Genomic DNA, 15911 nt, shown 5'->3' on the forward strand with positions numbered 1-15911 from the left:
AAATACACTTTCTAAGGATATTATATAAACAACAAATGAAGGGCAATTGATAGAAAAAAAAGATGAAATAATGGTCATGAGAGACATGAGAAAGCGCATGCAGACAGCACAAACCATATCTTTTTCTTCAAACCACCGTGTGATTCCGGAGAACGTGCATTCCATGCGTCACGTTCCCATGATTTCGTTCTGTTAGACGAAAAAGTACAACGTTGTCGCAAGCAGCATTTCTAGTTAGTTTTTTTTTCAAAAAAAAAACATTTTCTAAACTCCTTTAGCGCTTATATACCTAATGATTATTTGACTACCGTCCCGCTTATGATGTATACTTCCGTAAATGCACTAATTTCCTTTATCCTTCTATGCGCTACGTTCTGCTTCAAAATATAACACACAAAAATTTGTCACAAAGACGTTCAATGTTGCAAATAAACAAATTTTCGCATTCTATTTTATTTTGTTTTTTTCATCACATATGCGATAGAGATTTCTACGATTATTTCTTACACATGGCGGCTGTAGTGTAGCGGTTAGAGGTTCCACTTCCTGCACGATCGATCGGAGGTTCAAAGCCGCCCTAGTGCTCACCAAGCCTTTCACCCGTCCGGAGTCGATTAATTGGTACCAGACTGGTCTGGGAGGATAAAAACACTGACTTGACACATCGGCTAGCCACCACAAGTCATTGTTTGGGCCAGATACACGTTCGTAAACCTCAAACGATTCTGAATTGAAATGAACGTGGTGGCGCATCCCAAGCGGATTGATCAACGTCAGACACTTTATCCTTTATCCTTTATCCTTCTTACAAAAACCATAAGAACACGAATAACTGACGAAATTAGAAGTATTTTTAAGTTTCTGTATGTTTAGTAACAATATATGCTCACACCACTTTCTTCAAAATATTTCATTGATTATGACGCAAAGTCCGAGGCGTAGAAATTTTCCAACGCGATGGGTCATGACTCGAAAATTTTCAATTATATTAGATACTACGTACATACTGACATAAACATATGTACCGCCACTATGGAGTGCACTTTGAGTTCAGGCGAGTGCCTTTTAAGAGGTTAAATAGGAAAGAACAGTCATAGCGCGTGCGATGCACGTTAGATAGATCCCGGCTATTTTTGTCTATCCCCACCTCCCAAGTTTCTAATTCGGAAGAAAGACGTTACGTTTTTTTAATGGATTTTTTTCCGAGAATTTCGTCTTATCAAATGAGAGGCGGTAATGGTCTCTAAGAGGGAGCCTTCTCGCCGAATACTGTTTTTTTTTAACTTCGAACAGACAAAAAAAAAACATTAAAAAACTGAAAAAAAAAAACATTTTAAAAGTGAACTGCTTTACAACTGATTTCTTTTTTTAAATAATGAATATGTTCTTTAAGAAAAGATGTTTTCCAAGATATAGAAGAAAGTGAAGTCAAAAAAAGGCAAGGAAAAGCAAAAAAAAAACCATAGAGCAAAATAAGCTGTGTTAGGATAATATTTAGGTTAGGGATGATCCAAGCATTCTTGAGGTATGAAAACATATACGCCTTAAGATTTCCATCTAATAAAATAAAATAAAATTAAATTGAATAAAAAATAAAATTTGAAATAAAATAAAACAATGACTTAACTATCTGGTATTTCAGGATATACAATAGATTCAGCTATTTTTAACTTTTTTACGCTACTTTTTAATTACAATTAATAAAATCTTTCAGAAGATGTTCAGAAGATTTTATTGATTAGAGGTTAGTTTATTGATTTGTTTCATTTTCATTGAAAAAAACGAGCTATATTTTGTAGCCACGATTACGAGGTATGCAAAGTATGACTGAGACTTTTCATCGCATCCAAGCACTTTCCATGGCTTGATTTCAAAAAAAAACAAATTTTGCGTTGACCCCGGTCATATTCATAGTTGAAAGGAAAAAATTTCAAGAGATTGTTAACTAAGAGACAGAATTCCGCAAAACTTTATAATCTACTTCGTAAATTGGCTGTTTAATAGACTAATTCCGGAAAACCGGAAATCAGAGATCACACACACAGAGTATATTTGGTTCAACAACGTTCAATTCTGATTTTTTTTTAGTTATTTTTTCAATTATTTCAAAAATCGAAGGCTAAAACCAGGTGCTGTTAAGGAATATTCATCATCGATACGGACGTCCGTTCAAAGTTCACAGAAAATCCGACATCAGTAAGAGAAGGGAGGCAAAATGTATCACTAAACTTTCACGATCTGAAATCTTTTAATCTATTAAAAAAATAAAATAAAAAATATCCCAAAAAAGTAAAAATGCAATAGGGATACAGTAATTTTTCACCCAACGAAATTATTTAAAAAAAAAGATGAAAAAGAAAAAGCATAAAATACAATAGTTTTTCACATAAAGAAATCATATAAAATGTAAAAAGAAATCATAAAATGCAGTAATTTTTACATAAAGAAATTTTAAAAAAAGATTAAAAAAGTGCGGAAAACATTTACGGGATAGACCAACAAACAGTGTTTTAATAGAGTGATGTTTACGTAGTTGTTTTTTTTTTCTTGTAGTGGGCGTTAGAAAACATCTACCAGCTCATTCGAATAAAATAATAATTTATGAACTAGAGCATATTTTTTTTTCGAAAAAAATTGGCGCGTAAATATTCGAGGTCCCGTGAATGGGACCTAGGTGGAAATATCTTCAATGTTGCTTAGAGTGTAGTAGAGCATCATCTCTTATGGAAATTTAAATATTCTCGTCTATAACACGGAATTGGGTCCTTTTTGAGTGCACATATGCACACATTTCTTCGAATCCAATGTTGACGTAACTGTTACAGGCCAGTAACAATTACGTGAACATTCCAGACTTCGTTGTGTTGTTTTTCGAACACAAAACTAACTGGAATCGCCTTCTTCCACTATTCCGAATGATCCAAAGCACACTTCACACAATTGTGTGCGTGTGTGTGTGTCTGTGCATGTATGCCTAACTGGTTCCGTCACAACAATGCGAACGTTCGCGAATCACCAAAAAAAAAAACTACTTGAAATGTCATTTTATGAGTAGCGGAGCATCTTTCGTTAAACTTTAATAATAGTAAAAACCCTCTCAGGGGATCTTCAAAAAGAATCTACGGAATTTTTCAAATCATTCTCTCAAAACTCGTTTCTAGCAAGTTTTTAGAAAGGTGTAAAGGTGTTGGGTAAAAGCAAAGGCGTTCTTGAGATGACCTACTAATAGCTTTTTATCTCTCATTCACCATCAACGTAAACATCTAATGAAAACAAAGGTACAGTACCTCAAATAAAGGTTAAATACATCATCTCCTGATCTTGTGGAGTGAAATACAAATTAATAAAAATTTTGTGCATAAAAGCAGTCTTTAAATGATCCACCGGTACTTATGTTTAGCAAGACGACCGCAGCACGTGCTGATCTGTAGCAGAGTCACAGACAATCAGAGCTACGCATAACAGAGGGAGCGTAGGAATTGCTGCGGACGCGTCACGGTCCTCAGGTGAAAAAAAAATACCGGGCGCCTATTAGTGTCACTTGAGAAAGTTCAAGTAGTACCGTATTTCTTCGTTTTAGGGAGATTTTTCGTTTCTGTTCTTTTTTTCACAGTAGAAATCAAAAAAAAAGAAAGAGACGGGAAGAAGAATCAGCGAATGAAAAAGAAATGAAAAAAGATATGAATAGCGAGCTCGAAAAAAAAAATTAAAAACGAAAAAGTGAGTCACATACAGCGCTTTGTTTTTTTTCTTTTTCTTTTTTTTTTGTTGAGAAAAAGTTGTCGAGAAAAACTGAAACGTGTGAGAGTACATAATATTATTACTTTTTTTGACTCCACCGAAAAAAAAACGGATTCAAAATTTTTGTGAATCAATTGCAAATTTTCTGAGCAAAATGAATTTCTGAAAATATTTCTTCTCGCAGCTAAGCCTCCCTGGATTTGAGCTATGAGCATGTTTATTTTAGCACAACCAAAAAAATAGGGGTTTAGGAAAAAAAATCAGTAGGGTAAAAGGCAAGAGAAGCTTCATGACAAGAAGTTCTGCCATAGCATGCGGGAATTATGTTTATCCGAACGACCGCCACGCGCAACCGCCACGCGCACGCAGTACCACACAAAATAGTGTTGTTCTCAACAACATCTAATGCAAATTTGTAGCGTCGAGGTCACGACAAACGTTGATACAGTATTCTTTCCACGTGGTTCGTGCAGAACAACGACTTTGCAATGGTGTTTTATTGGGAATTTTATGGGTAGAAAGACCGAACGGAAATTGTCGCACCGGCGCCCAGCAGCTAGATAAACTGGTAACTAATCATTCAATTTGTTACACTGACGGCGAAAATCACCAACGGAAAGGGACATGAATTTCCAGAAACACGTGCCTTCAACACTTCCAAAGAGGTACGAAAGCAAAATTCGCAGTATTGGTGGACATCAAAGGGAACGGCATGGTCCCTACTTCCGTAGGGTTCGGACGTACATTTAGCCCAAAAATAGCGATAAAAACAAGTAAAACACAGTAAATAAGTAATATATCATATAATAACATTATAAATAAAAACCTGCGTCCAGCACCACCTGCGTTTTGCCACAACCCTGAAACATGACGGGGAACGCTCTGGGAAACCTGTTCCACGTAAGCCAAAGCCAGTTACGAACGCGACTTCTCATTTCTGCGCTACCTCAGCTTAACAAGTAATACTATTCAGAAAGATTAGCTAGTTGGTACCATCCTATATTCAGTGAGAAAGCAATAAATTCGTACTTTCGAGCTTCAGGAAAAAGCGCCCATCCAATAAAAATCCTTGAGAATTTTCCAGGAAATATTCTTAGGACACTACATCTCTTTAATAAATTCTCAACGCCAATGAAGAATTTGTGTTGGGTTGGTAGATGTTTTCTTCGTACATTCTCTCAATCCACAAAAATCTGCTCTTCTAGAAACTTCTCATTGAAATCCTCTAGGATTCAAGAAAAATTCCGGGAAGTCTCAAGCTAGAAAATCGGGGAAATCAATGAGGAAAATGAGCAGAAAATAACTGAAGAGTGTTTTACAGGTAACTACATTTGCGAAATACTACAGTACATAGATTTTTTCGGTATTACAGTATACAACGTAAAACAGTAACGTTTGAGATTAATAGAACACAAAAAACGCGTAAAAACAAATTGTTCTGTACCCTTAGCTCAAATCCTTGAAATCTTCTCCGCCAAAATTCGAGCGGAACACCGGGCGGCATTAGTTTACGAGTGAAAATATATGGGCTTCACGCAGCATTTGCAAGAATTCCGTCTTATGTTTTGGAAAAAAGAAATGCTCGGAAATTTACATGATGATCTAATGGAATTTATTCGGATTCATAGATTTGACTTTGAGTCTTTTTTTTTTCACAGGTTTGACTTTTTTGAAAAATTGACTTTTTTTAGATTTGACCTGATTCATTTTGCATTTTTTTTTTCTGCTGATGATCCTTCTAGGAAAAACTTTGCAAGCAATTCCTCCTAAATCCTAAACTTATGTTAGCAAGCGATATCAGCTAGACCATCTACGGACCACCGGAACCACAGTTACTGGAAGAGGATCAATTAAAACAGAGGAAACGTTATCGCTACTGTATTCTGAAACCAGCATTCGTAAATGGAGAGGAAAGAAGAAATTTAGCTCAAATTTCGGGGAGTCTCACAAGTTACTAATATCCAGAAAATTCGGGATCATTCGATTTTTTCTGAAATTCCGGAACAACCATTTCAGTCGTTCTCTGGATGCTAATAATCCACAAAAAAACTCTCTTAGAAAAAGGATGTCCGGGAGAAAACATTAAGATATAAGCTTGATGGGAGACAAAATAGAAAGTCTTAACGAAGAATCAAGGAACGAATTCTGCGGTGTGCGGAATACTATCAAGTAAAGCGGCTAAACGAGTATGTATCCCACCACCACCAACACCACCGCCACCACACCGGAGAGAAGAACCTGCTGCTGGTTAGGCTTTGTCCTGGTCGGACTCCTCCTCCTCCTCCTCCTCGTCCTCCACCTCCTCCTCGTTCTCTCACTGCAAAACCTCAACGATGTCTATCAGTGACGTTCTGCACACGCAAAAGTGCGTAAGAGAAGTTCCTCTAGAAGTTACTCGTAGGGTTACTGTTACGCTCATGCGGAAATTGATGCCATCGATTTTTGCGGGTACAGGCAGAAAGAACGTAACATGCGCATTGGCGCATAACATCTTTTTTCCCTTAACCACTTTTCTGGCGATTTTGAGTGTGAAATTTCTCCAGAAATGTCTTCGAACACGTCTCAATGTAGGAATTCTGAAATTTGAAATTATAGCAGTTATCAGAGAACTGCTTAGATGATTGTTGGGCTACTTTTGGCCGATGGTGTACCGTAACGAAAAACTTCACTCGGAAGTGGACATGGTGTACCGGCGGATGACACATGGAAAACATCGACATCTTCCCCGGCCTTCTGAAGTAGTCACAGAAAACCGTCTTCGCTTCATTGGTCACATTATGAGAAGATCGTCTGCTTATGTTGTCCAAGTTGTTCTGAGGATGCTCCCAGACTCAAACTCCTGGCTTGGAAAAGGACTCCTGGCCGTAAAAGAAAGTTTTGGGCGGAGCTGGTGATGGAAGAGGACACTCGGCGTTGAAAGGCAGTTCAATCGAAACATAAATTTCCGCAGATTATGGAATAGCAACGGATGGACAGATTCTATGCAAGCTCTAGCTAAAGATCGAACAGGATGGGCTTGGATATGTTTGAGGACGACGGACGACACATCTCGGCGAAGATGCGGATAGCCGCGTCAGGCCGGAATATCCGCCCGCTGTTTAAGTCAGGTAAGTTAGTCAAGTGAAGCACATAGTTATCCAAGAATAGCCAAAAAAAATGCTGACTACAGTGGTACGCAATGGAGCATCCTGACAGAATTGACACTACCCGATAGGATATCGCTCTTTGCTGCCATTTTTTCTCACTTCGAGAGAAAAATGACGAATTCCAGGTTTGAAGATGATGTTGAAAACTGGGAATGATGTTCTAAGTTTCCTCAACAGCAATTCTCTTTAAACTGATACCAAAGAAGGAAACTCAAGAACTAAGTGATACGGTTTTGCCTTCACCAATATCTGTGATGAGCGTTTTTAAGAGAGAGAAGAGGCGGCTCTATTTGAATGTATAGGATTTTTTGGGTCCAATCCCATCGACATTTAGTGTAGCTGTTGATTTCATGTTCTTCTTACGGATTTTGAATTTCTGTCCCACGGATTTCCACTTCTTCTTATGCTATCTTGTAAGCCTGATGCGCTAGGCACATTACTCTTCTTTATAAAACGAGGTTGACCGCTGCCGGATCTCATTCATCATTTTCTGGAACATCCTATAGTTTCTATTCATTTAAAAGCCACTTTGGATGCTGATTACTGCTATAAAAATCACAGAATTTCTCCATTCCAAAGCTGTGCACCTCTAGAGGACTCCTAACATATTTTTTTCCCTTAATCAAATCTTATTTTTTTGAATTATGAGATGATTTCGCCAAAAATGAAATCTTTCTGTTCACAGATAGGATCAATATGATTCGGAAGTGTGGAGTTTAAGAAAAATGGGACCTTTATGTGAAAAAATCGCCTTGCTGAATACCTACATATGAGAAAAAATATTTTGAAGATGTACAGTGGTGCATGGTGTTTTACACGAGTTCTTCATTCTGAATAAAAAGAAAAACTTTGTAAATATATAGAATTTGTGGAATACGTTCTTTAAATTGCAAAATTCACAATTTCAGTCATCGGAAAAAACATGAAAATGAATTTTTCTCAAGCTATCAGAACGTGAATTTGTTACTGTCAAGAAATACCGGTACTTATAACCCAGTAACCATAAGTGAATTATCTCTCTGACCTGAAAACGGAATAAAAACGAACCTCATTTGAAGAGAAGAAGTTTCTTCTATTTTTCCCTCCTGTTACAACAACAAATACTCAAATATTTCCTTTCTTGGAGTAAAAATACGACAATACAAGAGAAAAAAGCTTATTTCTTGAAAGACTAAGAAAGGGAAAAGAAATAATTCCTGAGTCTGAAAGACGACCTGAAAACTGTCCTTGGAAACTAAACAGAAATACGATGTTTGGTGAGTCTGATTTTTCTTCTATTTCGGAATTTGTATGCAGAAACTTAAAGTAAGTACGGTTTGATTGACAAGAACCTAAGAAAAAGTGTAATTACATTCAGATTTCTTTCTAATACAGTCAAAACCTTCTCAAAAATCCCGAAAAATCAGTACTTATGATCGCTACAAAAACGTCAAATAGGTTTTTCCAACGGTTATCCTTGACGATCGAGATGCCTCAAACCCTGGGAAGAACCAAAAGACCAAAAAGTCATATCTAGATGAATAGACACTACACAAACTGATCGTGTTAAGACACCTCAAGTGCCGCACGAGAGTGACGAGAAACGGGCCGATGCGCCTCGTTAGGAAAGCAGATCGAGACACTTCTCATCCAGTCCTCTCCGAGGATAACGACCGGTTCGTAAGCATAAACATATAGGTGATCCGAGTCATTACGATGAGGTGAACACTAGAAGATTCACGTGGAACGAGAGTCACTAGTGCTGATCGCATCAATAACACGTTCGAGTGATTCTTAGGATTTGCTACATCTGACGCCCATATGATTCATCCGACAGGATCCAACTGGGTAAACAGAACGTATTTGTAGCGTACATGCTCTGCTGATCTTGAACTTTTAGCCTGATTAACACCAAGTTTTGATTAAGTGACCTTAGCTAATATTGTTATCAACTTTTTCCAAGAACATTAACATCAACTGCGTTGTCCTCTTCGTCAGAACCTGGAGAACACAAAAAAAGATTAATTTAGGAAGAAAACATCCTTGTTAGTAGTATTCCAGAAGAAAAAACACCTACAAGCCTGTAATTAGCTTAATAGTAGCAAAATTATGAGGTGTTAGGGACCACCTTACTTTACCAATACCTCCACAATGGTTTACCGCTTCATAGTGGTGTGGAGGTGACTCTGGGCGTCGAAATGCGATGCACAGTGGAGCGCTTCGTTTCCCAAGGGCAGGGTCTCCCAAGGTGAAGAGTTCGGCGCATCCGATTTTCCGATATCTCGGAATCGGAAGCCTAGCTAGGAGTGAACCACTGCTAAGATTCACAACCGTCTTAGCAAAATGCCGCAAGGTTGCTTCCCGATCCATATAGGTTGGGCGACGACCTGTGGTGAACACTAAACTCACCGTGGCAGCTGCTTAGTTTGGGGAAAAGTCTTTTTGCCACTCCAGCACATTCACTGCCTCAGTACCCTGCACACTGGGCCCTGCCGTCTCAGACGTCGGACGGTATGGGGACCGGTGAGAGGCGATCAAATCTCAGGTTGCTCAGCTATTTGATTGCGCTAGTCAGTTCACCACGGATATCTAGCCGCAGCAGGAAAGTCCTCCAATACTATGGTACGATCTAAATTTCCACTTCTAGCTGTATGATACAACAGTAGACTTGGAATTTTCTTTGTTGGGCGAAAAGGGCGAATTATCCCATAAATCACATTCGAACTCACGTTTTCAGGCTCTAAAGAAGGCGAACTCGCCGAAACGTTAGCTGCCAATAGGTGATTATAACAACGTCGTGTCAGGCTCACCTTGAAGGTAGTGTATCACGATCTTGACCTGGTCTGGAACCAACAGCGAAACCGTAGAGTTGGGGTAGTATACTGCGGAACTGAGCTCGGTTCTGCTGCAACTGAAATCGTCGTAAAAAAAAAACAAAGATGCCGTTTTTGACGGCGATTTCAGTTGCAACACGCCAGTCTCGTTCATATGCCGCATCCAAATGCGAGTAGTGGAAGATCACTGATGTCTTCTCACCAGCTTATTCATGTGAGACAAACGAATAGGCTGCTGAAGGTACCGGAACGTGTGCATGGAAGTGCGTTTTAACGTGCCTCATAGGAAGAAAAACGGTTCCCAAGCCGTCTTTTTACGATAATTAGGGACAGACGAGCGGGATTACGCTAGATTACGCAGTCTACCACTCGAACTCTACGCATCGAGTTCCGCGCCACGTCAAAATCGTGATACGCTGCACTTAGAGGCGTCATCCCACGATTCCGGGTGGTGCGGATTTCAGGTGGAGAGTTCCTATACCGGATCGTAAATTATGGAGAGGAGGGTGATTCCGTCCATTTCTTCCCAATCACCGTAAAAAAACGGCCCGGAAGATGCGGCGCGTGCACAAGGCTAGCGCGCTCTAATCGAACTCGTTGAAGAAAATGGCGCGCCTCAACGCTCGAATTCGTATCTTCCGGGCCGTTTTTTTACGGCAATTAGGAAAAAAATAGACGAAATCACCCTTCTCTCTATAATCTTCGACTCCGTATAGGCATAACCCACCTGAAACCCGCACCATCCCAGATTTGTGGGGTGATGCCTTAAGAAGACAATCTGCTGAGTCATCATCATGCCAGGGCTTATCGAAAGTTGTTTATGGACAATTCCATAAGAGTTTCCGCTTGAAACTCGCATCTCTCCAAAATATATTGTGTTTCCACTACCCACGTTGACTGTTGTTGGTTTTTCTGCGATTCGATGCGACATTTATCAATTCTCAAAGGATTGATAAAAGTGCACGCTCTGCATTGAGAGAAAGATACAAAATCATTGAACTATTCACTCTCTCTCTCTCTCTTTTCGCAAAAGGAAATGTCATCGCTTCTATACTACTTCGTTCTTTTTGAGATTATTGCATTTACAACGGCTATCAAATGTTATAAAGGTGAGCACTTCTAAATGTTTTAAGCATTGAACCAACCAAGTCAAGGTTCATAATTTTCCATAAATTCTCCATTTCGCATCAATTTGGCGTCAGGAGTTCAGAAAGAGAGACGTCAGGAGACTTTCAGAAAGAAGGATGCTCCAAAAACGATACATATCCTATTAAATGCTGCTGCAAAGGGGATCTTTGCAATTCTACGACGAAGAAGTCCATATTTTCTGCAATTGTTTCTATGATTTTAGTGAAGTTTGTGATTCTTTGAATAAAACCTGCACGGCTGAATTGATTTATATTTCCCTGTTATAGATGTAAGAAGTATTGCAAAATGCTGATGCTAGATCCGAAAATTTAAAAAAAAAGCAAAGGAAAGGTGGTAGAATGAAAACGGCTGCATCGACAGGCTTTGAGAAGATTCCCAAACTCTCTTATTTCGATTTATGTGAAATACATAAATACATAGTATAGTTGGAAAGTAGAAGCAGCAAGAATGTAAACAGATAAAAATAGAGGTAATCACTGTTTGATCCATCACCACCCATTTGGATGTTTGCAGCTCTACACCCCTTCCCTCAGCTTTTGTTCCAGAAGAAATTTATCGTCAAATGTCCAGAGTATTCAAATTGAAATAGTCTCTGATAAAATGTTGTACTAAACGTCCAGGCGTGAGATTCAAGGGGACATTGATGGGTTTAGGCGAACGTTCCTCTTTCTTCATCCTTTCTTGTGCCAGTACGACTCTGTCTTTGTAATAGCCTTCAGGAAGAAGTCTTTAGCCTCGAAACAGCCTTGCAGCGAAACGACCACCAAAGCGATCCAACAGAATACGTGGATAGCGTTCATTTTGGTCATTTCACGACATTTTCCTTGAAAAAAACACTGTCGTTATTTGTCAGAAAGTTCTTCAGACTGATCCAAAGTTCCTGTGTTTCCCCGATCTTCAGCTCTGTCTTTCAGCTCCGTGATTATGTGAAAGGACTTACATTGCTTCATGATAGGTTCCGAACACTTGCATACGCTTATAACTAGGATTGCTAACCGTGATACGATGGACTTGCTCTACCCGCTCGAGCAATCCAAAACTGCTCGAGCGGGTAGAGCAAGTCTATCGTATCGCTCGCAAAACTGTGGTTTTTTTTTTCTAGGAAAAGTGAATGTACAGGAAAATTTGGCTATAATCGGACACTGATCAACAAAATGCTGTTTGGGTTATTGTCAGAGAAGTTACTCGCACGTGGTTTCTGAAACAATGCAACTTTAGAGCTCGGTCACCTCTAGAATCATAAGGACGTTTAATTTGGAAACTTTGTTTTTGAATATCTTTGAGTTTGGAGAAGGCATAACCTTAGCAAGACGTAAAGAAATCCATCGTGCAACTGTGCAGAAGAAATTGAACAAAGTTGAGAAGTTTCCGTCCCGAGTTCAGAGCAACGCGAATGAAAGCTACCTCTTCTCCACCTTGTTGTTCGGAAAATTGCCTTTGTTAGATTTCTTTAACTGCACAACCGATAATTAGAAAGGAAGTTAGCGTGTGGTCAAAGTCCCTTAATTACCTAACGGCTACCTCTTTACGAGGCTAGGATAGAACTGAAAGAGAGACGGACAGCACCACACGCGTTTATTGAAAGTCGTATATAGGGAATTCCATAAGAGTTTCCGCTTGAAACTCGCACCTCTCCAAAATTTTTAAATTCTGTTCCCACTACCCACGTTGACTGTTGTTGGTTTTTTCTGCGATTTGACGCTAGCGCTGCGTGCACTTTTATCAATCCTTTGACAATTGTGTGTCATTGGGTAAAAGATATAAAATCACTCAACTATTCACTCTGCCTCATCGCAAAAGGAAATGTCATCGCTTCTATACTACTTCGTTCTTTTTGAGATTATTGCATTTACAACGGCTATCAAATGTTATGAAGGTGAGCACTTCTAAATCTTTTAAGCATTGAACCAACCAAGTCAAGGTTCATAATTTTCCATAAATTCTCCATTTCGCATCAATTTGGCGTCAGGAGTTTCTTTAATAGATTTTGCTAACGATTCTCAGCCCAAAGCGAAATCTGTCACTAACCGTCCAGCAACTGATTCCCATTCTATGCCTTTTTTGAGTGACGATCTCGATAAGGCCTTCTATTTATATTATAGATAATGGGACCCTCTCAATCTTTCTCTTCAATAGAAATAAACGAAAATAGAAAGATATGCTCATACCCGGAAGAATCACCAGTATGCAGTATTTTTCCCTGCATCTACAAAAAATATAGTTTGATCAATGTAACACTATTCACGAAGGATGTGGTTCATGGGAATTGTCAATTCCTGATAATGACGTTGGTTCCCCTTCAGATTCCTAGACTTCACTTTGCACTGGCTGGTGTTCCACAATATTTTTTAAGTTATTAAGATAACCACAAAGTAACGATTAGGTGATTACACATCTTACAAATGACGGATAAAAAAGTATGGACGGAAGATGAATCATGAAGGAGTTAGGAGACGCTTGACACTTCCGAAAATTTCCGGGAAACTCATATTGCGATTGCTCCACTGATTAGGGAAGATAATGCAAAAATAGTAAAAATGGTATATTGAACGTTTGAAAATAATAAATGTATCACAAAATTGGCTAAGTGAGGAAAATTGATAGAAAGGATAGAGTTTGGGGAATAGATTACAAATCGGAATGTGCTCACGCTCATTCCCCTCTAATCATCCTGAAAAAGGCGTGGGAACGGGGTTTGTTCCTACGAGGTACGTTAGAACGCTCGTGTATACGCTTCGGCCCCTTCAGTTTTGTATTCATTGGCTTTATTTGAAAAAGATGGTGAGGAAATCTCGTCGAACTCATGTTGCACCGTTATGCCGTACATTCCTACAAGGTACGCGAAGACGCTGCACCGTTATGCCGTCGATCCTCAACTGTTCACTCGTGAACAGTTGAGGATCGAGTGCATAACGGTGCAGCGTCTTCGCGTACCTTATAAGAATGTACGGCGCTTTCCATGTTCTGGGATGATTAGGACTACACCAGGAACCCTATGGCTTCCATTAAGTTCCCACACTACGAGAATTTCGTGATACGCTGCTATTAATGCTGCCGAGTGATTCTCGTACGGAACCTTGGTGGTTTCGGTGAAGTAAAAACCTCATAACAGAGGATGGTCTACATTTTAACACGTTACCAAGTCCCCAGGAGGTCTCACATTTTTGGTAAGGAGAGACCGTGTGCTCTGCGATGATTTGTGTGATTTTTCTACGACTTCGGCATCCAGAATTTTTTTCACTAGCCCCCAACGTGAGTTGTTATGGTAACAGATATGAGTAACGCAGTAAAGGGTATCATCATCTTTATCAATTATAATAAGTATCAATAAGAACTTATTGCCTTAAAATCGCTGCAATGGTCGGTCAAATCAACGCCAAAAATGTGAATTGATTTCGAATTTCCTTTTTTCTGCTGCCGTGTAATGAACGCAGCTTATTACTATTTATTTCTACAGCCATTTTACAGGCTCGACAGAAAACGACCAGAAACCAACTTCAACTCTTGAGTGTATTTCGTCAAATTATTGTACAAAGTAAGTTATAATAGTAAAAAAAGAATGGTTTAGACGGTAAAATATTCATACAGGATAAACAGCTCGGTCGTTCTTTCACAGAACATGTAATCCCCATGTATGGTAGAGTCAGAACGACATAAAGCAGAGTGCAGTTGGGCACATAGTTGCGCTAGAAGCGGTGCGATGAAATGCAGAAATTCGAAATCGAAATGGGACCATCGCTTGCCCTGTCAGCACCACTTGCCGGTGCAGTTCACAGAGGTCCCACCTTGGTCCCAACCGCTAACTTCATTACGCTTTTTCAGGCACAGCCATCTACGCAAACGCTCACGAGCTTCACGTTTTCACGTCATTTTAAAGGCATCACTCCACGAATCTGAGGTGGTACGGATTTTGGGTGGAGTATTCGTACATGGGATTGTAGATTATGGAAAAGTGGGTGATTCCGTCCATTTCTTGCTAATTGCCGTGAAAAAAGGGAGATTCGGCGTGTGCACACGGCTGGCGCGCTCCAATCGTACTCGTCGTCGTAGAAAATAGCGCGTCGGAATGCTCGAAGCCGTATCTTCCAGGCTGTTTTTTACGACAATTATTAGGAAATGGATGGAATTACCCACTCTCTTTAATCTACGATCCCGTACACGAATACTCCACCTGAAATCCGTTCCACCTCAGATTTCTGGGGTGATGCCTTTAACCTGAGTAATATGCTCGCCGGCATCCACGTCCGCAACGCGTCCACAGCAGCTCGTTCCCTACTCTTTCCGGTACACATCTTTTCGTCTGCTGTGCAATAATCGAATACACCAGCGGTCGTTCGGGAAAACATAAGCAGAAGCACGTCTACACTTAAAACATATTTTTTTCTGTTCCAGGACTGTACAAAAAGTGGATAAGAAAAGAATTAATATCTATTGGTGTGACATCAATGAATGTGAGGTGAAGATCTGCGTGATTTCCTCTCTACAGCTTTTGTCTTCTACAAAGAATCATTCTTTCAGAAAGAAGGATGCTCCAAGAACGATATGTATCCTATTAAATGCTGCTGCAAAGGGGATCTTTGCAATTCTACGACGAAGAAGTCCATATTTTCTGCAATTGTTTCTATGATTTTAGTGAAGTTTGTGATTCTTTGAATAAAACCTGCACGGCTGAATTGATTTATATTTTCCTGTTATAGATGTAAGAAGTATTGTAAAATGCTGATGCTAGATCCGGAAATTAAAAAAAAAAAACACTGCAGAGGAAAGGTGGTAGGATGAAAACGGCTTTATCAACAGGCTTTGAGAAGATTCCCAAATTCTCTTACTCCGATTTTTGTGTGAAATACATAAATACACAGTATAGTGGGAAAGTAGAAGCAGCAGGAGTATAAACAGATACAAAACAGAGCTAATCACAATTCCCCATTTGGATGTTTGCAACTCTACACCCCTTTCCTCAGCTCATCTTGTTCCAGAAGAAATTGATCATCGAAGGTCCGGAGTATCCGAAGCGGCATGCTCGCTGATAAAATATTATACTAAACGTTCAGGTATGAGATTC

The 15911-nt window shown here is 39.4% G+C and overlaps 2 protein-coding genes across 2 annotated transcripts; one reads left to right on the top strand and one right to left on the bottom strand.

The window, feature by feature from the left end:
• Positions 1 to 8814: 8814 nt before the first annotated feature.
• Positions 8815 to 9236, bottom strand: RB195_016769 (uncharacterized protein; the record flags this gene model as incomplete). The annotated part of the gene is made up of 2 exons (XM_064183464.1): positions 8815 to 8867; positions 9011 to 9236. The coding sequence occupies 2 exons, from the start codon at positions 9234 to 9236 to the stop codon at positions 8815 to 8817; spliced, it is 279 nt and encodes a 92-aa protein (XP_064039345.1).
• A 3416-nt stretch (positions 9237 to 12652) lies between these two features.
• Positions 12653 to 15502, top strand: RB195_016770 (uncharacterized protein; the record flags this gene model as incomplete). The annotated part of the gene is made up of 4 exons (XM_064183465.1): positions 12653 to 12725; positions 14318 to 14384; positions 15242 to 15305; positions 15368 to 15502. 4 exons carry the CDS (start codon positions 12653 to 12655, stop codon positions 15500 to 15502), a joined length of 339 nt encoding a protein of 112 aa, XP_064039346.1.
• Positions 15503 to 15911: the final 409 nt, after the last annotated feature.

The sequence above is a fragment of the Necator americanus genome, chromosome II (assembly GCF_031761385.1).
Source record: "Necator americanus strain Aroian chromosome II, whole genome shotgun sequence".
NCBI lineage: Eukaryota > Metazoa > Nematoda > Chromadorea > Rhabditida > Ancylostomatidae > Necator > Necator americanus.